The sequence below is a fragment of the Crinia signifera genome, chromosome 9 (genome assembly GCF_055691185.1).
Source record: "Crinia signifera chromosome 9, ASM5569118v1, whole genome shotgun sequence".
Taxonomy (NCBI): Eukaryota; Metazoa; Chordata; class Amphibia; order Anura; family Myobatrachidae; genus Crinia; species Crinia signifera.
The window spans coordinates 39,717,264-39,740,952 of NC_139225.1; the positions used below are offsets into that span (position 1 = coordinate 39,717,264).

Here is a 23,689-nt window from a genome sequence, read left to right on the forward strand (position 1 = left end):
CCCCCCATGATCAGCTGTGGGAAATACTCACCTCAACAGAGAGCTGTAGCTGTTTTTCTGTCAGCCCTGAAGCTGCCATCTTGTCAGGTGCGCTGGACTCATGAGATTTTGCTGTGGACTTAATACTTTTCATCACCGCTTCAGAAAGAACAAAGTTTTGAGATTTCTGGTTAACAGTTGTAATACAAATTGTGGTGCTATCTGTAAGTCTGTGACAACACTCAACCAACATTCAGAAAACTATTTACATTAGAGATGAGCAGTTCAGATGCAAATCTTTTTCCCGCCAAATTTGGACCTTAAAGCGAGGCAAAATGTCCCCGTTCCACAAACTCAGATGTGTTGGATCGCCTATATAAATCCAAGACATCTTTGAAGAGGACGTTTAGTCACACTTTCCATTCTGAATTTAGTAGGAATAACCGTCAAATCCAAACCGCTTATCATTGCTCTGTGCTCTATATGTGTATGGTTTTAAATCCATTTCTGCTCCAGTGTTACCACTGACATTACCCTCTACATTAAACATTGATATATTTTATACCCCTTTCATATACCAAACAAATAACCCAGGTCTGACCGGGTCACTGTGTGGTGTGAAAGCACCAATAGTAAAAACCCGGGTCCAGCAGTCAAGCATTCCGACTCGGGATAAAAGAAGGGTTTAACCCAAGTCAGACCTGGGCTGCTGGGCAGTGTAAATGGGTAAACCAGATTGGAGTGACCCAGGTCCCAGTAACACTATAGGGAGGAGGCAGCATCAGCTCCAAGCGCTGCCTCCTCCTCTGCCCCCTTGACGCCCCGTCCCTGAGTGACACCAGCTGAGGGGAGCTTCACCTTGCAATTGCCGGGTGGCTCCCGGGACAGCTCAGTGTCCAAATCATGGGTGCAACCTGGCATTTGCGATGTGAAAGGGGTAGGAGGCTTCTCAGCTGTTTAGGTCTGGGTGTATGACAATCACGTGGTGCAGAAATGACTCGCATTTGTTCTTTAATGGAGGTCAATTTCAGGTGTGGATTCCAGATAACCCATTTGTGCACAAAACCAATAAAATAAGCTGTACTCACTTGATACCAAGCTTGTATTGGCAATTGTCGGAACAGTTACAGCAGGAACAGGCAGAGGTACTGGTGCCGTTGCAGGCGTAGGGGCAGGTGCAGGAACAATGGCATTGCCCTGATTAGTAATAGCTTCTGGCAATTTGTTATCGGGCAAGGCAATAGATATGAGGGAGAGGAGTCTGAGCAGTTTCTCTGTAAGCAGCGAACTCCGTCGGATGACGGGATGAGATAACATGTTCATGAGTTGTCCCAATGGAGAGGCTTCCAGGCTACATTGCAAACTTTCCGCTTCTCCTCCAGAGCTCACAGGCACAGATTTTATCGAGGTTTTGCCTTTCCGACTCACATTCATGTTGTCTAACTTGACTAACAAGTCCCAGAAGTCTGTGGAGATGTTGCTTGCTCCACTGTTGCTGGATGGAGTAAGACAAGGACTACAAGTCAGTTTTATACTCCTCTCCTTATTTTCACTGTTCTCTACATTGCATTCTTTGGTCCTCTGCTGCGTGAAATGGCTAGGGAACACCTATGGAAAGAGGATGCCAAAGTCAAAGTGGAGCCACAATTTACAGGCTTATTCTCATTAACACCTTTTCATCCCCGAATCATAAATGGCAAACATGCGCCTGTGCATTGTAGAACTCGAGAACTATTAGCATTAATCAGCAATGGTCTCCATTTCTGTAGAGTCAAAGGACATTTCATCACCTTTATTCTGTGTAAATTAGGGGAGTTTGGCATAGTGCAGATTATACTGTAAAGGTTTGAGGCTGTACAGTTCTATCAGGATCTTATTTTAGTAAATGGGGTGTGTTGCTTCAGTGAGAGTTAATGAAGAACAAGTGCCCAACAAAGGCTGCCTGACCACCTTCTAGGCCAATGAAGCAGTTGCATACTTGGCAGCCATGCACAAATCAGGTTAACTCCAAAACTACTTGGGACAAAGACATTGCGCAGATAGCCTTTTATTTATTGTGTCTAGCTCCCAGACTTGGCCATCGAGATACAAAATGGAATGAAAGAAGAGGACTGCTGCACAATCCAGAAGGATATGGAACTGAAAAATATGCTGAAGAAATAGAAAAGCCCACAGAAAAAACCAACCCCGAAATACACAATCCCCACTACTGTCATAAGAACCCCATACATAGCACAAGTCAGCCACAACTTGATTTTTTTTTTTACATGTGATAAATCGGATGTGGGTTGCCGCTGATCAGCTGAGAGCGCTCTAAGCCAATCAGTGGCTGCAGAGTCTAAAATAGAACTATTCCATTCTCCTTGCCGCACCCCGGTCGCCACTCAATATCAGTTGTGATACATCGCAGGCGGTTAGCACCCATGATGTGCCTCTGATGGCCGCACATAAAATGTATCTTATCTTACATCCCCCTTTAGAAAGTAAGCTCTCACGAGCAGGGCCCTCTCTACTCAGGTGCTTTTACATAGAATATATATATATATCTGCCACCCTAATGATTGCTTCAGTGTCCTGTCCTTTGATGCAACTATCCATATTTACCATGTACTTGTCCTAAATTGTCTTGTACTGTAATTCATTATGTGTTTTTGCTCACTTGTGTATTGATATGCGCTGTGGAACCTTTGAGGCGCCATATAAATAAACAATAATAATGGTTAGCCCATAAGAAAGATCGGATGTGCAGTTCCGTACATCGGATCTGACCGGATGTCATACACTTGCGATTTTAGCCTATTTCATGGTATGATCTGCCGGAAGTGGGCCCAAATCGCAAAGTGTATGGGAGCCTTTACAGAAGAGAATGACAGGTTTGCTTTTCTCCAAGATAGCAGCTTTGTCCATTCTGTGGGATTTACTTACTGGGAAGACTAGGAGATGATTGAGGGATGTCAAATGCCACTGGGTCCATTCACTGGGGACTGGGCCACACATACTCTACCTAATATCAAAATGCTAGACCGTACTCCCCTCTATTGCATAGGGAACCATACACCCATTTTACCTCAGCAGGTTATGGTGCACCAACCGTGACTAGGTCCACCAGTAGCATCACATGGAAAATGTGCTGTTAGCACCTCCTGTGAACAAGGTACTACGAAAGCCAGAAAATTTTGAGGTGTGTAGATGGTCAGAGTAATTGGTCTCCTGTGGATACTGCTTAACCCTTTGAGTGCCAACATCTGAGAGGTGTCCAAAATACCACATTTGTTATAATAATTCGAATAAAAAATGTTAAGTAAAATAAAGATTATATTCCCTATATAAAGTGATTGTTACAGCTAATTATGATGAATAAAAAAAAGTTAGCAATTTTCACACCTATTTCGACAAATTCACTTGGCACTCAAAGGGTTAACCACAGCATTATGGGACTCATTTAGAAACATTTCAAATTCTATTTACTATGCAACAGAACTATTAAAATAAAGTTCTACCAGCAATGTTAGCTTTGTCCATGCAGGCTTTTTCACAGTAATACAGTGTATCCCAGTGGTTCCCAAACTGTGTGCCGTGGCTCCCTAGGGTGCCTCGGGACCCATGCAGGGGTGCCCTGGGTTGGTGGTCCAGGACCAACTCAAATTAGCAATGGTTTATTATTTATGAGCAAAAGCAATGCTGGTGGCTGCCAATAATAAAATGTGTACAAACAGAAGCAAATCTTGTCCTTTACCACATACCTGACCCAAAAAATCACATATAAACCCAATGTAATAAATTAATTTTTGGCCTAGGGGTGCCGTGAAAAATTTTTGATACTCTAGGGTGCCGTGATTCAAAAAAGATTGAGAACCCCTGGTGTAGCCACTTAGTTACTTACCTTGGCTAATTGTATCAGCGTGTCCAGCACATGCCTGCACACCACTGGGGCGGCCTGCGGATGTATATGTACAGTAGAGCCACAGGCAGTGTGTTTCTCTGTGTGCTTGCGCCCTAATGACCTCTGGATTTGGAAGATATTTGTTCGGCAGCCAAGGGCAGCATCCATTGACACAGAGAGCCAGGAGAGCTGATTAGAGTTTTTGGATTCCATTTTATGCAGCAGTTCTAGGGGCCGATTATCGTGGCTGGAACACGCCTTGGCAGCTCCCCTTTTATCGGGGCCTCCAAGAGAAGACTTGGGGCTTTCTATGCAGAGTTCGCTCTCACTGCTCCTCTGCAAGATTGACAGAAGGCTTTTAATAACCCAGTTGCGGGTTTGTGCATGGTAACAGAGGTTCCGCAAGACCCTGTGCAGGCGGCTGGTGTTTAGCTTCGGCTCATCTACAAAAAGCAGCACAAGTAGACAGGAGAGCGCTTCGTGATCCAACAACAGTCGTCCGCGTAGCCGCAGCAAGCTGTCCACATTGCTACCCGCTGGCCTGGTGACAAAACATCAAGGATTGTAAATGAATGCTACTACAAAATGTACTACGTCTCTTTACAAATAAAAATATTTCATAGCAAGAGAAATTATATATACACTATATATATATATATATATATATATATATATATATATATATATATATATATATACACATACATATACACACATACATACATACATACATACATACACACACACACACACACACACACACACACACACACACACACACACACACACACACACACACACACACACAGCAAGTGATCACTAGAGGCCACTCGACAGACAAAATTACTCCTTTGTGTGCTAGAATAGATCATAACAGAAAGGGAAAACTATTTTTGCAGAGACACTGATCAGTTTTAAACTTGCTGAATAAGGACAGAGGGATCTTTAAAGACAGAGATTGGAGGTAGGAGCAGATAAGGACTGGGGGTGGAGAGTTTGTGGTATAAAAAAACATCACAGCTCAAAGTTAAAGTACAGCGCAGAAGCCGTTAATTCGACAGGCTTTTAGCTAGTAATAAATAAATGACTTCACTGGATGTTCAGGTTTGGCAATTTAAAATACAAGGCTTTGCACTTAAGAATTTTTTTTAAAGGGGAACTTCAAAAAAGTTATATGCAAGTCTAACCTATTTTGCCCAGCTGGTATTGGTGCTTAACTAGGTGGTGGCAGGAGTGTTTCCTAATCAAGTGCCTGCAAGCTGTGTTTAAGGCTGTGTACACACGGGGCCGATTTTGTCTAATATCACGGCCAATATGGTCGCTGAGCGCATGGGAGTGTGCACGGCGATAGGTCGCCGGGTGCGCGCTCCCGTTTTCTCCCCCGTAGTGATCGCTGGTCGCAGGAACATGCTCCTGCGACCAGCTGATTTCCACTGCCGGGATCCCCTGGGAGTTTCTTTTTCATCAGCGACCATCTCTGGTCGCTGATGCAAACGGGACACTGAGCGATATATCGCTCATAGCGAGCGATATATCCCCCATGTGTACGGGCTTAAGACCTCAGGTCAGTCCAATTATCTAATAATTTAACTGCCTTTAAATAGTCTTTATAGATACTGATTAGTCACACGTGCAACCGAAAGGTTGTCCTTTATTGGTCAATGAGCACTATATATTTTTCAGATTTGAATGAAAACAAAGTTGAAAAATAGTGTCCTGTATTAACCCTTTCAACTCAGTCTAGTCAGGCTCAACAGCCCTAGCGCTAGTAGCAGACCCAATGGTGAGCCACTTTAAAATAACAATAACATCGTTTAACATTCAATGTAGACCATTTTTTTATAAAAAATTAAAATAAATTACAATTAATTTAAACCAGACTGATTGAACTGCAAAAAAATTTGGACTGCCAAAGGTTAATTTATTCTAGTTGAACCGGAAACCGTGACCAGCCAGACATTCTTTTTTAAACATTTAGAGAAAGTCTCCGAACTCACAAATCCCTACATAACTAGCTCAGTAGAAAAGAGTGTGAACTTTCTTTCTGTGTGAACAGCTCTCCTTTACTCCAACACTCAGTGACCATCTTCATACTCATCTCCATCATTGGCCTCAAGCCTCTAGTTGTATGTTGATTGGGTCCTCACTACTTACATTTAAGCTGTAATGTGTATTGAACTGTGGTGCTCTTTATTTGTACTGTATTTTTGTTATTTATTCAATGTTATGCCAAGTTTTGTCTCCCTGTATTGTTCCTTTGTACGGCGCTGCGAAACACTTGTGGCGCCTTATAAATAAAATTATTATAATAATAATAATAATAGTGTCCAAGGCTACTAGAAAAAAAAACACACAGGGTACGTAACTGCGCTATACACCAGATGGCAATTAAAATACACAATTTAATGCTGATAATAAAATGCTGTAAAAACAATTATTTTCTAAAAAGTGCAATATTAGCAGTATAGTCACCCGACTGTAGGTAAGTCCAGATGGAAATAACCAAAGTTCTTTGGGGCAGTATAGGAACAAACTTTTTATTGTTTATTTCCATCTAGACTTACCTACAGTCGGGTGACTATACTGCCAATATTGCACTTTTTAGAAAACAATAACTGTTTTTACTGCATTTTATTATCAGCATTAAATTGTGTATTATTTTAAATGCCATCTGGTGTAAAGCGCAGTTATGTACCCTGAGTATTTTTTCCATGTTTGCTTTTGGGGAGTGACGCCCCCTATTTTAGTAACAGCTGCTTCACAAGGCAGCATATCACCTAGTGCCCTTGCTATATCGCTATATCTTTTTTCCAAGGCTACTAGAGCCTGTATGTAATTCACCAATGAATGAGGAGAAAAAAAAAAGCAAAACATAACAGACTAAAAGCAAATGTACAAATCTGTACCTTGTGTGGGTACTGCTGCTACCCATCTGGAAAGTGCTTCCCCTCTGCACTGCCAATCGTGTGTATTGTACCCCTCTGTTTCCACTTAGACGGCTTGTAAATGCTGGAAAAGGGAGGACTAGAATCAGAAATATAACCCACTAACACATGGAAAGTCTTTACCATTACTAATGTTTGAATGGATTTTAACACAGAAAGAAAACTTTAAAAGCAGGAACTATTTAGCCCTCCAGCTGAACTACGCTCCCCAACATGCCCTACAACAGTTTGAGCATGGTCAAACAGCAAAAATGTAGCAGGGCATGCTGGGATGTATAGTTCAATAGCTGGAGGGCAAAAGGTTCCCGCACCTCTGCTTTAAAAAGTAAAAACTACTTTGATCTGAAAGAATAGATGTAAAAGTAGGCTATTTCATAGTACCTGGGCTTCGGAGGATGGCTGAGAGGGCTGAAGTGCTGCTGTGACCAAACAGTCGCTCATGCATGAGTTGTCGCTGCCGTGCTTCTTGTTCCCTGCGCAGAGCCTGTGCTTCGGCTGCAATATCAGGGGGCATCACTGCTAGAACACTGTCCTCCATGTCCTCTAAAACACTGCGGCGCAGGTCTGATGGTAGAGTCTGGATGAAGGTCACTGGATCCATTGGAGTGTCAGAGGTGGTGCTCTGGGAAAGTTCTCGTCTTTGCTGCTCTGCCCTTTGCTGTGCTAGTACCTAAAGTGCCGTAGAATGTAAAACAGTAAGTATTATAAAAACAGTAGGCCAAAGTTTAAGACAAAACTACATACAGCAACAAGTTTAGTCTAAAAAACATACCTCTTCCTGAATGGCTGGAGGTAAAGCAGCAAGGAATTCTGGGCTGACCTCGGTGACCCCAGCACTACTCACAACAGGTGGAGGAATGACCGGGGCAGCAGTAGGAGGTGCCCGAGCAGGTGGCCTGATGCCCAGTTGATTCTGAAGGACCTCTCTGCGAATATCCTCTGGAAGGGCAGCAAGGAAAGATGGATCCACTCCTTCAGGTAGATTGATACCTGCAATTAATTTTTTATTTTTTTTGGATTGGATAATGTTCATATCAGGCTAAAACTTAAAAATCATAAAATCTATTTTTACAGCGACACCAAGAAGCTAATGTCTCACCTGCCAATGGGTCTTCGTCTTCACTACTAGTAGAGGGCAGAGGTTCTTCCAGAATACCACTAGAATCTGTTGCCAACAAGGCTACAGCAGGGTCTCTAGTAGAAGACAGCTCTACAGAGGGAGGTATCGGACAGCTGAAAGATGCAAGTTCAATAACAAGACATAAGACACATACATCTACAATATGCGACCATACCATTACCACCATAACAAAAGTAGATTATCCAGGAATAATGTCATTGTTACCTGACGACGGGGGCTGTGGACCACCGAAACGTTATATAATAAACGCCTGTTTGTCAAGTCCCGTGAGTGCCGATCATTGGTCTCCTTTGCTGGGACCATCTGATATATATATATATCTATAGATACAGAGTACCACAACAAGCAGCACTCGCCCTTCCCAGGTTGGGGTGAAGTGGCCTGTGACCACATGCTCTAATAAATACAAACACAGGGACTCAACACTCACCATAATGAACTAACTCACCTTAGTATACAATTAATCAAATAAATAATGGGGTTTTAGTTCATGAATTGATCAATGCATTGATCAATTCACGAACTAAAACCCCATTATTTATTTGATTAATTGTATACTAAGGTGAGTTAGTTCATTATGGTGAGTGTTGAGTCCCTGTGTTTGTATATCTATATATCATATTTATATCTATCAGCGCTTAATTTAAAAAAAAAAATCCCAAAAGATGGACATCGCAACACAATTGAAAAAACAAAGATGTTTCGTAAATAATTTATGCCACAGATTGACAGACAGTAACAATTATATCTTAAATGGCTACTAATAAGCTCCTGAAGAAGGTAGTGTTTGTAGCCCAGGGAAACGCATTGAGCCACTTGGACTCCTAATGCCTTTTATGGGGGGTAAAATTACTAAGATGGGAGTTCTTTTGAAGTCCGGAGTATGCACATAGCAACCAATCAGATTATAATATCTTCTAGTAGGTGCTACATCCTATCTTTGTAAAAAATATTCCCTGCATACAACTTGGATCATCATTTGCACTTAAAATGACATACCATGTTCAGAATTCCACATTAATAGCTGGCATGTACTGAGAGATATTGGATGTCAAAGAAAACCTTGCTTATGAGCACCTTATTAAATGGACATAAGTTGGGAGTAGTTCCTAGTCCAGAAATGGAGAAATATGTACTGTAGGTGCTTAATATTGGCAATTTGAGAGATACAGTAAGTGTTATTATCTAGCAATCTGTGGCATGTTTTATTTATAAAATGTATTAATTTCTTTCATTTCGATAAATTGTGTTCGCTATATAACGAACCATCCAACTATAGATGTATTTTTTAGCATGTGCTAATACATATATTTCTATTTACTATTTTAGGGGACAGCAAACCTACTACTCAATGTTATTCCATACCTCTCGTTACTGAGCTGAGATAGCCCCTGACCCTCGGTTGGAGAAGGAGGTTCCATTGCTTGCTGACCCACTGCAATACTACTGGTGACCACTACAGGCTGCTCTGCATTTACAACTCCAGAAGCCTCTCCAACCCCTTCCTCCAGTGGTCCTGATGCAAGGCTACTGGTATCCATTGGAGAGCCTTCCAGCTGACTACTAACAGCTGTTAGAGCATCGGAATCCTCTGCGCGCTCTGGGGATAATGAGGCTAAAGTAAAGAGAACAGGGAACAGTTATTGATGGGAAAGCAAAGTTCATATACTGTACAGTCAAGGAAATATGACATTCCCCCTTACCACCAAATAACCAAAAGAAATGAACTAACTGATGGTTGGTGCTGGTGACAGCTCCATTTGAGTCGCATCGCCCTCTGTATTGGGTCTCCCAGGTCCAGACTCCTCTTCCTCAGCTGGAATCAGCAGTTGCTCATTATCTTCTGAGCCAGGCTCTGTGTGTAGGCTCTGAGGAAGATCTGCTAAAACTGCCTCTGGTGGATGAGCACGCAAAGAAGGATCCAAAGGAGCCAATTCTGGACTTGTCGGAGTTCCCTCGGCAGAAGAAGGAGCAGTAGGGAAGTTCTCAGGATGGCCACTATCTTGATCTTGGGTAAAATTGGGGGAGCAATTAAACATTCAAACAATTGTGAGAAACAGATTAAGAAGTGTCATCATTTATACAACACAACCGAGTCACTGCAACAATATAGCAGGGGGGGGGGGGGGAAGTGACCTGGAAGTGGTCCTTTCAGTGTCTTAGACGGCTCAAGAGAGCAGCCCCCAATTCAATGCTCTAGAACTGAGCAATCTACCTTGCTCTCCCTGTCTAGTGTTGCTTCTCCTCCAGCATCGTAAAGTCCAAGTATAGAAGGAGCAGCTGCTCTAGACAGAGTATGGCAACTCAGTAGGGATCCAGAATATTGAACAGAATGCTGCCCTCTTCAGCTGTCCAAGAACCTAAAAAGGACCCAAGTTACTGCCCCCCATCCACACAGACTGGTGTCGGTGAGGGTTCCCAATCCAGCATAATCCACGTGTCTGCTATGGATCTTGAAAAGGATTTAACAAGGTAAGAACATAAATCTACTTATTTGACACACAGGAAAAATTAATGGAAACTACAAAATTGCACTTTCATCCACTAGGGTAGTTGTTCCCAAACTTTTTGAATTGAGGCATCCTAGAGTATCAGAATATTTTTCAGGGTACTCCTAGGTCCAAACTTTGTTACCAAGAATAAAAAAAAAAAAAAAATTGAATGAAACATAACTGGACCTATCATCCATCAGTTATGTGGTGAAGAAAATGATTCACTTGTTTATCCACATATTTTATAATTGAAAGCACTGAGTTTGCCCATTACATTGACCATAAACAATTTGAATTGGTTCTGGACCACAACCTAAGGCACACCTGCAAGTGCTCCGAGGCACTCCAGGGAGCCACAGCACACCGTTTGGGAACCACTGCACTAGGGGATATAAAACTTGGTCCTCAGAACCCTACACCGGTCTCCCAGCAGGAGCAATATGTATTGCCAACTATCACAGACCCGATCTGGGACCACGCATCTAGAACACATGTGATTTGCCCAATGCCTCGTGATTCTGGTGAAATCAGGCAAACCTGCAGTAGTGAAACAACATTTTGTATCCCAATTGCACACGGAATGAAAAATAACTACATAATAATAGAGATCTTGGTTGCATATATCTGCAGATATATGCAACCAAGATCTCTGTATTATCGGATTATTATGTAGTTATTTTTCACTCAGTGTGCAATTGGGATACAAAATGTTGTTTTCCTAGACAGAATTACCCCTCCCTTTTGGCACCTGAGTGACACACCTCTGATTGAGCAGCTTACCAACAAAAGTGTTGTGTAAACCTGCAGTAGTGTATGGCCAGCTTTATGCTGCCATTTTGAATTCAGCTATGACACACCCTCTTCCCAACTATGCATCACCCCACATTTTAGATCTGATCAATCAGGATTTACTTTTGCACTTTGCTCTAAGGCCCTTTGTTGGAGGAGAGGGGTGGGCAGGCATTAAATATCAATTGCCAAAGATGTGCCTGCCGCCAGAAAAGGAATGCCTCACCAACGCTCCGTCTCCCGCCAAAAGATTTGAAGAAATGGATTAAAAAATATAACAGGTTCTGTTTCAAAAAGCACATGTATGCTTCTCTAAAAAATATAAAAAAGGCCACACATTAAGTGCAGATGATCTACCTTCTTATAAGCACAGCATGTAAATGTATAATGCCACAACACTGGGAAGGCAGTAAGCTGTATAGTTATCACCAAAATAGGAGCAAAAATACCAGCCCCTTACAACAATACAACTTACTACCTCACCCCGAAGAGGGCAGCCATCATTAGTCCTGTTCCTCCACAATCAAAACAGGCCACAGGAGAAGCAAAGTCCTCAAAGAAATAGACCAGACCAAAACAACGGTTTGTAATGCTACATTTATGCTTACTGTTCATTAACCACTAAGTGTACTCATCCGCTGAAGATATTGTAGCCAGCAGATGCCACAGGAAAGACAGTAAACTGTATAGTTATCTCCCAGATCGGGTGTGACCCCAAAACTATACAATCTACTACCTCATCCTGAAGCATCTAGAAGTCTTTAGTCACGTTGAGTCTGTGGGGAAAAAAAATTTAAAAGCAGAAGAGGACTAGGAAGAACAACTACCTGCAAGGCTCAGCTCAAAGGAGGCGTTCCTCTTCGAGTTGGCAGCCTAGACAATAAAAACAGACAATTAAAAATGAGAAGTCACGGATCTCCAAACACTTCCCATACAGAGATCTGTGAATGACAATGGTAGACATTAAACTTTTTTACATTTTTCTGCCGAGCACATCCTTTGAAGCCAAGGACTTGGAAGCAGCAAAACGAAGATACACATACAAGTACAAAATCATAGTTATGAGATTATAAACTTGAAACCTGAGGGTTTTGCTCCTTGGAATCTTTCTCCTCCTTGGATTTGTCAGCCATCTTGGCCTCCTCTTCTGCTAGCTGTTTGCGCCTTTTTTCTCTCCGCTCCTCTAATTCCTCATCGCGCAAAGCCTCCAGGTGGTTTATTATGGGAACTTTAACCACTGGGAAGGAGAAAACACAATGCAAAAAAAAAACCACATGAAGCTTGTATTGGTTTAATATAATTCCAATGAAACAGCACAAAGCAATAAACCAAGAGGAAAAATAAATAAATATATCAATGCCATATAGCACCCCCCTCCCCCTCCCATTCCATGTGAAAGAACCTGAATTCTATAAAGCCTCATACAGTGTCATGTGATGAAGCTTGCTCACCTGACACACAGTCATGCATACTCTCAGCATCTAGAACTTTGCATTCTTCGGTCCACCGGGTTAGTGCAGTTGGGATACTGGATAGAGTGCCTAAAGTAGTAATAATAAAAAAATGGCTCAATATATAGGTTAAGATAATGGTCAACATAATTTAACAGTCTAGCAACAATAAAACGCTGTATTCCCCATGCAGAAGATAGGAAGAGGAGCTTCATTCTTTAAAAGTAAAGATAACCTTTCATGCATCAAGCTCCAGAGTCCTTAACCCAACCCATGGTAGTAGCGCTTCAACCCAACAAATGGTAGCAGCATTACCCAGGCTAGAAGAACAAGCCGTTTGTTCAAGCTGATAGAAGTCTTAAGAAGGTCACTCACCGGCCTGGCTAGTAGCTGTACTCTGGTCATGGAAGAAATCATCCAGCAGTTCGTCATCAGAGCGAGCTATAATATGTACATCATCGTTACCCACGAGGAGACGTGCCCGGCCTCGGCTCTGCAGCGGAAGACTGCTGCTCAGCTGCAAGATATCTGCAGCCGCGGAAGGGCCCAGCAACCTTAAGAATCAAATAATGCAAGCAAAAGGATTACCACCATTATCTATCGCTGCTTAGGTCTATAACTACAAATCTGACAGTATCTCAAGTTTGGGCCTGTGACTTGACTATAGACATGGGGACATTTCAGATTCAGCTTGCTGCTTTTACCTTTGCAGTATGAGAGGTGGGTTTGGCTGCCGGTTACCAGGATAATGAACGTGTATGGTGTGGCCAGCATTAGCAGTGATCTGCCGGAGTGTCCGCTGGCTTCGTCCAATTCCCTGTGCCAGACGAGTTGTGGAAGTACCACTGCCGAGGGTGAGAGAGCCATGGTCTGCATGACGTACCATTAAAGGGTGCGTGGCAGGGATGTTACCAGGCGAAGGAGGGATGTCAGCTGTAAAAAGGAACACATGCAGAGGTTTAAGGAAAAAAGTAACTGAACCTATTAGCCAACATATATGCCTGCTGTCACACTCATGTGGCGGTCTGTGTACGGAAATCTTACTGGCGTTGGAGAACATGTTATCAAACTCTATGATGAGATCATCTTCCCTGTCAAATCGCTCAAAGCGGACAAGGGGTGATGCATTCATATCAGGGTAATCCTCATCCAGCTCCATCTCAGAACAATCGTCGTCATCATCTTCATCACCTTCCTCACCCTCTTCATCGTCCTAAATAAAAATATCATCAGCCTATAGTTAGTATAGGGAAATACATAAAACTGTATATAACAAAAAAATTGAAGATGCTGGAACCTTAGAAGTATACTTGCTAACCGTAAATATTGTGCTATACAGTACCCTTAATTCCCATTATGGCATCTGCAGTTCATATTATGTTACATGACAGTCTACCAAGTTCATACTTCACTACATTAGTGTCCAGTATGTACTATGTAACCTGTTCACATTATACATAACAGCACCCCAGTATACATTATGTAACAGTGCCCCTATAGTTCATATTGTACTTCATTACAATGAGCAATCTGATTATGCCACATAATGTGTCCTCCAGTCCAGATGATGACAATTTACAGTGCCACAGTTACATTATGCTACATTATAGTACCATTAGAACACAGACTACGCACAGCATTGCAAGACAGCATGCAGAACAGTTAGGAACGCCATCTTCCAAGCAAGAAACTTAGAACTTAGGGGCCAAAGTAATTAACCTAGACTGCATGACATCCAGTTTTAATAGGGGTATGTGAATAAAATTCCAAAGATGCATCTAGTACTGCATGGAGAATGCACGTGCACCACTGCCTGAAAAACCTACGTACTTATGGTAATAATGCCAGAGAAAGAGCTCTGAACTACTCAAGTATCTAACCATAGCCCAAACAGTCCATCACCAAAGACCTAAATAAATGCCATAACCGAAAATCAGTACAAAACATAAAAAATGTACATGAAACCAGCTTTCTATCATTGAGAATGGTCTGATCACAACTCTCAGAAGACCAATGCCTTTTGAAGCGTGGACCCAAACAAACGTAAAATAAAAAGCTCTTTGCTTAAAGAAAATATGCCATGACAAGCCTGTAGGATTCTTGAGAATGTAACTTATGCAGACAAAATACTTGAGAGGCTTGGACTTCTTCGCAGACCGTGTCCATCTGTATTTTGGCCTAGAATGGTTTGTCCAATACCCACAGTAAGAAAAGAGGATTTTGGTACTTACCGGTAAATCCATTTCTCTGAGATCAGCAGGGACCACTGGAATCACATCGGGTATTAGAGCTGGGAATGCTGGGAGCTAGGCACTTCTTAATATTAATTAGGGGATACTGGCTCCTCCCCTCTAAGACCCACAATCACCCAGTGAGGAAATTGGCCCACCAGAGGAAAGGGTTACAGAAAACCATAAACAACATAACCATACATACAACACGCGGGTACCGGACCGGGCCGCAACAGCAACCACAACAGGCAGAATCCAACAGCCGGGCGGGTGTCCAGTGGTCCCTGCTGATCTCAGAGAAATGGATTTACCGGTAAGTACCAAAATCCTCTTTTCTCTGACATGCAGCAGGGACCACTGGAATCACATCGGGGAGGTTCCAAAGACCAAGCCCCGGGAGGGAGAGTGCTGAGGATTCTGTAGAACCAGACGACCAAAAGTTGAAGCCGAAGCTGCAAAGGTATCGAACTGGTAAAATCTTACAAATGTGTTCTGAGACGACCAAGTGGCCGCTCTGCAAAGTTGAGAGATAGAGGCCCCTCTCTCAGCGGCCCACGACGTACTCACTGATCTGGTAGAGTGCGCCGTCACGGAGACAGGAGGCACCTGTCCCGCATGAAGATAAGCACTACGGATCGTCCACTTGATCCATCGTGCAATCGTCTGTTTTGACGCAGGCCATCCCCTGCGGAAGGCGTCATAAAGTACAAATAAGGAATCCGATTTGCGTATAGACCTGGTTCTCTTGACGTAAATCCGAAGAGCCCTGACCACATCCAAAGAGGATTCTTCCGGAGAATCTCCCTGGAAAGCCGGAACCACAATAGGCTGGTTAATGTGGTATGAGGATACCACCTTTGGAAGGAACCCGGCCTGAGTACGCAGTTCTGCTCTGTCCTCGTGGAAAATTAAATAAGGAGGCTTACAGGACAGAGCACTCAGCTCCGAAACCCGGCGAGCTGAGGCAAGGGCTAGCAAAACTACTGTTTTCCAGCACAAGAACTTCAGTTCCACTCTGTTCAGTGGCTCAAAGGTCTCAGACCTCAAGAAGGCTAGTACCAGATCCAGATCCCAAGGAGATGTGGGAGGTACGAAGGGTGGCTGGATTCGAAGAACCCCCTGAAAGAATGTCTGTACCTCAGGCATGAGGGCTAATCTCTTCTGAAAAAGGACAGATAAGGCTGAGACCTGGACCTTAAGAGAACCCAGTCTCAGACCCCCGTCCATCCCTCTCTGTAAGAACAATAGAAGGCGGGACAATTTGAAGACTCGGAATGGCCAGCCCTTAGACTCGCACCAGCCCGCATATGAGCGCCATATTCTGTGATAATGCGCTGCTGAGGCCGGTTTTCGGGCCCTTAACATCGTTGGGATTACTGCTCTTGGAATTCCCCTCTCCCGCAAGACCTCGGTCTCAACAGCCACGCCGTCAAATGTAGCTGTGGCAGATTCTGATGAAAGAAGGGTCCTTGAAGGAGCAGATCCGGTCTGAGGGGCAATCGAACTGGCTCGTCTGCCAGTAACCTCTGGATGTCTGAGAACCACGTTCTGCGAGGCCACCAGGGCGCTATGAGAATAGCCTGCACTGGTTCCCTCTTGAGCCTCTTCAGTACCTGGCCCAGAAGTGGAAGAGGAGGGAACAGGTAGACGAAACTGAACTCCCACGGAGTTGACAGGGCGTCTGCCGCAATGGCCTGAGGGTCTCTTGTACGTGCCACGTATACTGGTAGCTGGTGGTTCTTCTGAGACGCCATCAGGTCCACCTCGGGAACTCCCCACCTGTCGGTGAGGTCCCGAAACACCTCGGGGTTGAGAGACCATTCGCCTGGGTGCAGGTCCTCCCTGCTGAGGAAATCGGCCTCTAGATTTTCCCGGCCTGGCAGGAATACCGCCAGCAGAATTACACCTGACCGTTCCGCCCACTGAAGAATCTTCCTTACTTCCTTCATGGCCATGCTGCTTCTCGTGCCGCCCTGCCTGTTCACATAGGCGACTGCCGTGGCATTGTCCGACCTTATTTTTAGGTGTTGACCCTGAAGAAACTCCTGAGCCTCCAGCAGAGCATTGTATATGGCTCTGATCTCCAACACATTGATGGGCAAGCGACTCTCCTGCAGGTCCCACCTGCCCTGGAGACAGAGGTGAAGCACTACGGCACCCCAGCCGCGGAGGCTTGCGTCCGTCGTCAAGACAATCCAGTCCTGGACTGCAACCCGACGACCCTCTATTAAGTTCCTTCTCTGTCGCCACCACAGTAGAGAATGTCTCGCTTCGGCCGACAAGTGGATCCTTCTGTGAAGATTCAGGTGCGAGCCCGCACCCTTTCTGAGAAGATCCCACTGAAACGGTCTTGAGTGGAACCGTCCCCACGTCAGAGCTGGGAAGGCTGCCACCATCTTCCCCAGAAGTTGCATGCACAGATGGAGGCTGATCTTCTGTGGAAGTAGGATCCTCTGAACTAGGAGCAAGATCGCCTGGACCTTGTCTTCCGGCAGGAAGACCCTCAGAGCCTCTGTGTCTAGCCAGAGACCTAGAAACAAGATCCTCCTGGATGGGACTAGAGAAGATTTCTTGAAATTCATTATCCACCCCAGGCTGGTGAGCGTCTGAGTAGTTAACCTTGCATGACTCTCCAGTAGCTCCCTCGTTGGAGCCTTGATTAGGAGATCGTCCAAATAGGGGATGATTGTCACCCCCTGACATCTGAGGTATGCAATGGCTACTGATAGAGTCTTTGTGAATACTCTGGGAGCTGACGATAATCCGAAGGGCAGAGCCCTGAACTGAAAATGATCCCGACCTATGGCAAAACGGAGAAAAGCCTGGTGAGAGATCCAAATCGGGATGTGTAGGTAAGCATCCTTGATATCCAAAGATATCATGTACTAGTAGTACCCTGTGTTCCTCTGAGCTGCTGGGACTGGCATGATGACCTGAGCCTCCAGCAAGATCCGAATGGCCTGTAGCAGACTCGTTCTCTTTTCCTGAGATGATGGTAGAGCCGTTGTGAAGAGCCGTACCGGAGGAGTGGCTTCGAACTGAATACGGTACCCCTCTGAAACTACCCTGCGAACCCAAGGATCCTCCGAAAGGGAGAACCATTGGGTTCCGAAGGCCAACAGACGGGCACCTACCGGTAAACTGCTGACGGAAGCTGGTAAACCGTCATGCCACCGGCTTCTGCTGGGGCTTAGGTTCCTGGACTCTTGGAGCAGCCTGAGGACGGGCTCTGGCTCTGGGACCTCTGGATGATTGGAAGCCTCTTCCTCTGCCCCGGAAGGGGCGCTGAGTCCGAAAGGACTGAAAAGACGGACCTGCGAACTGTCGTCTAGGAGGGGGAGGAGCTGCAGACGGTAGGAAAGCCGACTTCCCCCCCGTCGCTTGTGAGATCCATTTATCTAATTCAGGACCGAAGAGGATGTCCCCAGAGAAGGGAAGACCCTCCACAGCCCTCTTAGATTCCGCGTCCGCCTGCCAAGAACGAAGCCAGAGGGCTCGCCGCGCAGAAATGGCGCTAGCTGAGATTCTAGAAGAGATCAAGGATACATCCTTAGCCGCCTCTCCTAAAAACATAGCAGACTCCCTGATGTGTTCTGCTAAGCAGCGTATCTCATCCACAGGCATACCTGCCTCCAATCCCTCGATGATTAACTCCGCCCATTTGACATTTGCCCTATTGACCCAGGCTGAAACTATTGCCGGTCTGAGCTGAGTCCCTGCTGCTACATAAATGGCCTTGAGAGTGGCCTCCATTTTTCTATCAGAGGGATCCTTCAAGGCCGAAGCCCCTGGGACTGGCAGAGTCGTCTTTTTGGACAGCCGAGAAACTGAGGTGTCCACCGGAGGCGGAGTCTCCCATTTGCCTAGGGCGGCTGGCTCAAAGGGATACAGAGAAATAAAACGTCTGGGAATCTGGAACCTTTTGTCCGGGTTCTTCCATGCTGCCACAAGCTGATCCTGATTTGGGCATGGAAAGACTACTGATGCCTTCTGAACCCCACCAAACAGATCAAATTCCTGTGGCTCTGGTCTGGGATCTTCCGGTAAACGAAGAACCTCCTTTACCGCCATAATAAGAGCCTCTATCCCTAAAGGAGTAGGTTCTCCCTCAGGAATGGCATCCTGAACCTCTTCCCATTCACCATCCTCCATTTCGTGAAATGGATCCTGTTCCTCCTCTAAATCATCCTCCACAATAATAGCCTGATAAGGTCGCTTATTGCTGGATGTGGAAGGCCTCTCTGGTCTGTTCATGGAGCTAGCTAACCCCTCCACAGACCTTGCTAGGGCTGTAGCCCATGAAGGCTCAGCTCTGCGAGCCAGCGCCAACTCAGAAGTGAGTTTTGACATAGTTCCCACTAAGGTTGAGGCCCACTGGGGCGCCTGAGACCCCGCCAGTGATGCAGATTCAGCACCTGAACAAGACTGACAAACAGTGGCATTACCCTCAGCTGTGTATTGAGAAAACTTTGCAGTGCAAACAGTACAAGCGAAAACCTTCTGAGAGGCCTTGGACTTGCCCGTCATGATCCCTGCTCGCCCGGTCCAATACAGCGTGCGATACAGAATCTTACACACACACACACACACTGAGTACAGATACACCTCTCACAAGCCAAAAACCTCAGGGTTCCGTGAGACCTGGAGGAGAATGAGCCCTGTTACACCAATACCAATACAGCGCAAAACGCTGTGTCAGTGATAATCTTTCAGAGCCTTCTAAGCTGCAGTCACCTGTGAACAGGAAAGAGTCAGCTTACTGTGTATCTGCGTAATGGCCGCGCCATGCCCGCCTCAAGCGTGTCCCCTCTCCCCTTACCTAGCCAGCGTGTGCAGTCTGACAGCGCCCAGAGCCACCCGCTTGATAGCGCTCCTCCGTGTAACGGTACCGGCACTTAGATCTGCCGCGTGAAGCTGTACACGAGGACGCGCCCCTCCAAGATGGCGGCGCCTCACAGCGCTGTAGGGAACCGCGTACAGCGCGGCAGACGGGGAGCAGGGGACGGCGTGTGGAAAGAGCGCTCAGCGCCTACTCACCACCGGAGGCTTCCACGTCGTGACTGGCGTCCCCTTTACTGGAGGGGCGGCAGGAGCACGGAACTCGTGCAGGCAGGCACCTTTAGCGAGGTCCTGACTGACGACCTGGATTCCAGGGGCGCTGAATACCCGGACCCACACCTTTCAATAGGTGGGGAAGGGATTCACACTAGTACCAAGTAAAAAGTACTTGTTAAAAAATATATATATATAGCAAAGCTTGAAAAAATTGTAGGAGCAGAAAAACTGTGACCTAACTCCCTGGCACAATTTTCTCACTGGGGGATTGTGGGTCTTAGAGGGGAGGAGCCAGTATCCCCTAATTAATATTAAGAAGTGCCTAGCTCCCAGCATTCCCAGCTCTAATACCCGATGTGATTCCAGTGGTCCCTGCTGCATGTCAGAGAAAAGACAAAACCAGAGCTGCCAGCTGTAAGAACATTTACCAGCACAAAGGAAGTATTTCACCTGTTGTTGGCTAATGACAGTTCCATCCCAAGTAAGACAACACCCAAAAATCTTTAACTTTGAATACACCAATCTTATTTGGGACCGTTTTTCAAGCAAACCAAAATCCTAGTCCCAGTAAATCATCCAAACCGTCCACTTAAAATCCAGAGACGCTGGGTCTTGAGTTGCTCTGCCTAAGTTACTACAACCCTGAACCAGTTGCAATACTGTAGGACTCCATGAGCAAACAATCCTTAAGGAAATGTAAAATGGTTTATACTTCCATATTCAAACCCGCTCAAAGGCTACCGCAATCAGTCGCACAATTGGGGGTCATCAACAATTGCAATATATGGTTAACCAACAGTTGAATTCTCCCATTTTCAGTTCAAGCTTGCCCATGCCTCTCTGAGCAAAGACACTACACACACGATTTGGCTCAGTTGACTGAACGGTCCTGGGTGTGAAGTACCTGTTGCATCACGTGCAATGAATCATCCAAAGTGTTAAAAACAAAGTAAAAAAAAAAAACAACAAAAACAATCAAAAACCACCAAAAAACAAACAAACTGAAAAACTAAAAACCAAACAAAAAAACCAGTTGCCAGCAAGATGGAAATACAAAGGAAGGAGTAGCTTTAAACTTGGTACGCAACTGACTGTCTGGCAAACATATCAGATCCTGGGAACACAGAGTGATCACTGCCCTTCATTAGCAATATTTATTTATTATTGTGCAGTTGCCCAATACAGCATGAGCAAAATTGCTAGCGACAGTAGGGCACTTGCAAATCAGGTGTACACACTACCTGATCCAGCTGATGGGTCTTTCAGATTTGTGCGGCAAACTACATATCGCACCATTTTCGTACCCAGCCTAAAATGCCATACACACGGGTCTATGGCAATGCGCAGTACCGCGTGTCACTATCGCCTGACTTTATTAATACTGCATGCTGTATAAATCTAGTCATTACCAGTGTTCTTTCAATTGAGAACACGGGCCACGACAGATCACTCAGCACGCATCCCTATTGTCCAGAGTTACTTTATTTTATGAATGAAGAACAAAATACAACACACAAACCAAGAATATAACTTCTACAAATCACAACTACCTGATCATCTTCATCCTCCTCTTCTTCCTCCTCCTCCTCTTCCTGGCTGTCATCTTCATCTTCATTGCTGCCACTACTGTCCTCTTCCTGTGTGTGCTCCTCTTCATCTTCAGGGTCTAGGATGTTCATAGAGTCTGTAAGAGAAAACAGGGACAGTGAATATATCAACAAATACACAACTGTACTCGAGCACATTTTAGGTGACCAAGGCTAAAATAGCGTATGGGAAAACTGCAATTGAGGACCTGGTGTGGCTCACCTTCCCTGTTAGCCTGAAGAGTAGAAGCCTGGCTCAGATTGGTTGGAGCCTCATCCATCAAAACATCTTCTTGCGACTCATCTTCCCCCACTCGACTGACTACAACAATAAGCCATTCAGAGAACTGTCAGATGCTACTATTCTACACAAACCAAGGTGTCAGTACACAGGAATGGATAGTTTATGCACTCCATCTAGGGTTACCTGCAGCTCCATCTCGCTCCAGCAGTTCGTCTATTAGATCTTCTAGCTCAGTTTCCACCTGACAGATAGAAAACTTTGTAAATGAACATAATGAACTATCATGTCCACCTATACCAAAAACTTATCAGTCTCTGAATTGGTTATCTTCTAACCTGCATCTCTTGGGTAGATAAGACCTCGGGTTGCCCTGCAATAACCACAGCATCGCTCTCTGCCTCACCATCCATGATATCTGCATCAGTCACCTCAGCCTGGGAAACATCGGTGTCCTCCTCCTGGGCTTCAGCTCCTGTTTCACCTACAAGAGAGGATTCATCATACCACTGTGCTATCCTGTGAAATGGTGCACCACGTTTAGGATAAGGACTTTAATTGCAAAACAAATAAGTATCAACACAAGTATGCAACCCCCGAATAGAAGCGAGTCCACCCCTATTCACTACACAAAGGATATTCAGGGCAAACTTAACCCCCATAGCTCTTGTGATCTTTGTATAAATTTCCTCTTTAAACCACAATAAAATCACATGTTAATTAAGAGTTAAAACTGGGAAACGTCACAGTGTATACAGTGTACCTGTGTCTGGCTGGTTACTGTTTGGGTCCCTGGCAGATCCATGAGTGTCTTGCTCAGATTTGTTCTTTCCTGATGCCCCTTTGCTCCCGAACAGGCCGCTTGGCTGGTTGACTATGCGAGACAGGGTCTCCAAAGGCTTGAGTGCTGCATTTACGGTGTTTGCCATGTTTGGGCTGTGTGAGAAGGTCAATCAATAATAATTAAAAAGTAATTCATTTTAAAATCATCTAACAAAGTATTTTATTTAAAGATGTACTCGTCTACTATTAAATCTGGTTAACACCGTGTTTTTGGACTTTTACAACCAACATAAGGATGAAATGAGACAAAGTGGATACCACCTTAGGCAGCTACCAGCCGGGTCTCCTACCTTCTTGTAGGAGGGGGCTGCTGCTACCTATGTCCAGAGAAGGAGAACAGCTAGCCAACAAAGCAAGCTGGGTCCTTCCACCTGCACAATAGATTTGGAAGCCAGCACCACATGTCTATTCTAGCAGTCTCAAAGTGAAAAAACACCATCCAATGGGATTGCCTGTCCTTTGGGTCACTTGAAGGTAGCACATTAGTGAAGTGGCAGATTTTACTGGTGGGTAAAATTTTCCACTGGCAGTGACCATAGAACAGCTCTGTTTTCATGATACTCTAAAAATCGCCAAAAGACCATCGGTCTTCCAAGCAGGAATTTCAACTGCTGTCGTAAAATTGTGTGCACTGATGCAAGAGAAATTATGAACTAAAACAAGGGTTGGAAAGAAAAAGAAAAAAAAATTACGGTTTAAACTTTTTTTTTTTTTTTGTGCATTAACGTTTTATAGAATACTGTGAAACATTGCTATGTATTAGAAACCTTGATCAACCCTGTTTTAATGCTTTATAACATTAATACAAACATTAATAGGCTTTGATATTGCTTTAAATCTTTCAATAAAAACAAGTTTAAACTAAACATGATTAAAACATGAAAAAGTATTTTTTTAGAGAATGCACACAAACACAAAATAGTTTAAGCATTAGATCTGTATATTTCAAGTCACTGGCATTAAACATTCTGAATAAAAACGCTAGTTTAGATGTCTTTTCAGTTTCCAATCTGTTTCAAAGGTTCAGTTGAACAAAAAAGAAAATTCCTTGTA

General features: G+C 44.5%; 1 protein-coding gene across 29 annotated transcripts in view; it reads right to left on the reverse strand.

Moving 5' to 3' along the window:
• The window catches only part of HUWE1 (HECT, UBA and WWE domain containing E3 ubiquitin protein ligase 1), a 123,938-nt gene that overhangs the window by 11,944 nt on the left and 88,305 nt on the right, over positions 1-23,689 (reverse strand). For 17 of the 29 annotated variants that reach the window (XM_083158927.1, XM_083158926.1, XM_083158916.1 and 14 more), the window contains 20 exons: positions 22,557-22,729; positions 22,132-22,277; positions 21,980-22,052; positions 21,776-21,874; positions 21,514-21,650; positions 13,725-13,893; positions 13,385-13,613; positions 13,056-13,234; positions 12,681-12,770; positions 12,312-12,466; positions 12,057-12,102; positions 9,681-9,956; positions 9,314-9,563; positions 7,907-8,040; positions 7,580-7,797; positions 7,189-7,477; positions 6,769-6,871; positions 3,863-4,403; positions 1,068-1,587; positions 32-138 (listed from right to left, as the gene is read on the reverse strand). In XM_083158927.1, coding sequence (XP_083015053.1) covers positions 32-138; positions 1,068-1,587; positions 3,863-4,403; positions 6,769-6,871; positions 7,189-7,477; positions 7,580-7,797; positions 7,907-8,040; positions 9,314-9,563; positions 9,681-9,956; positions 12,057-12,102; positions 12,312-12,466; positions 12,681-12,770; positions 13,056-13,234; positions 13,385-13,613; positions 13,725-13,893; positions 21,514-21,650; positions 21,776-21,874; positions 21,980-22,052; positions 22,132-22,277; positions 22,557-22,729 — 3,934 coding nt within the window. The remainder of the gene's footprint in view (positions 1-31; positions 139-1,067; positions 1,588-3,862; positions 4,404-6,768; positions 6,872-7,188; positions 7,478-7,579; positions 7,798-7,906; positions 8,041-9,313; positions 9,564-9,680; positions 9,957-12,056; positions 12,103-12,311; positions 12,467-12,680; positions 12,771-13,055; positions 13,235-13,384; positions 13,614-13,724; positions 13,894-21,513; positions 21,651-21,775; positions 21,875-21,979; positions 22,053-22,131; positions 22,278-22,556; positions 22,730-23,689) is intronic. The other 12 variants (XM_083158937.1, XM_083158934.1, XM_083158936.1 and 9 more) reach the window with 4 other exon arrangements.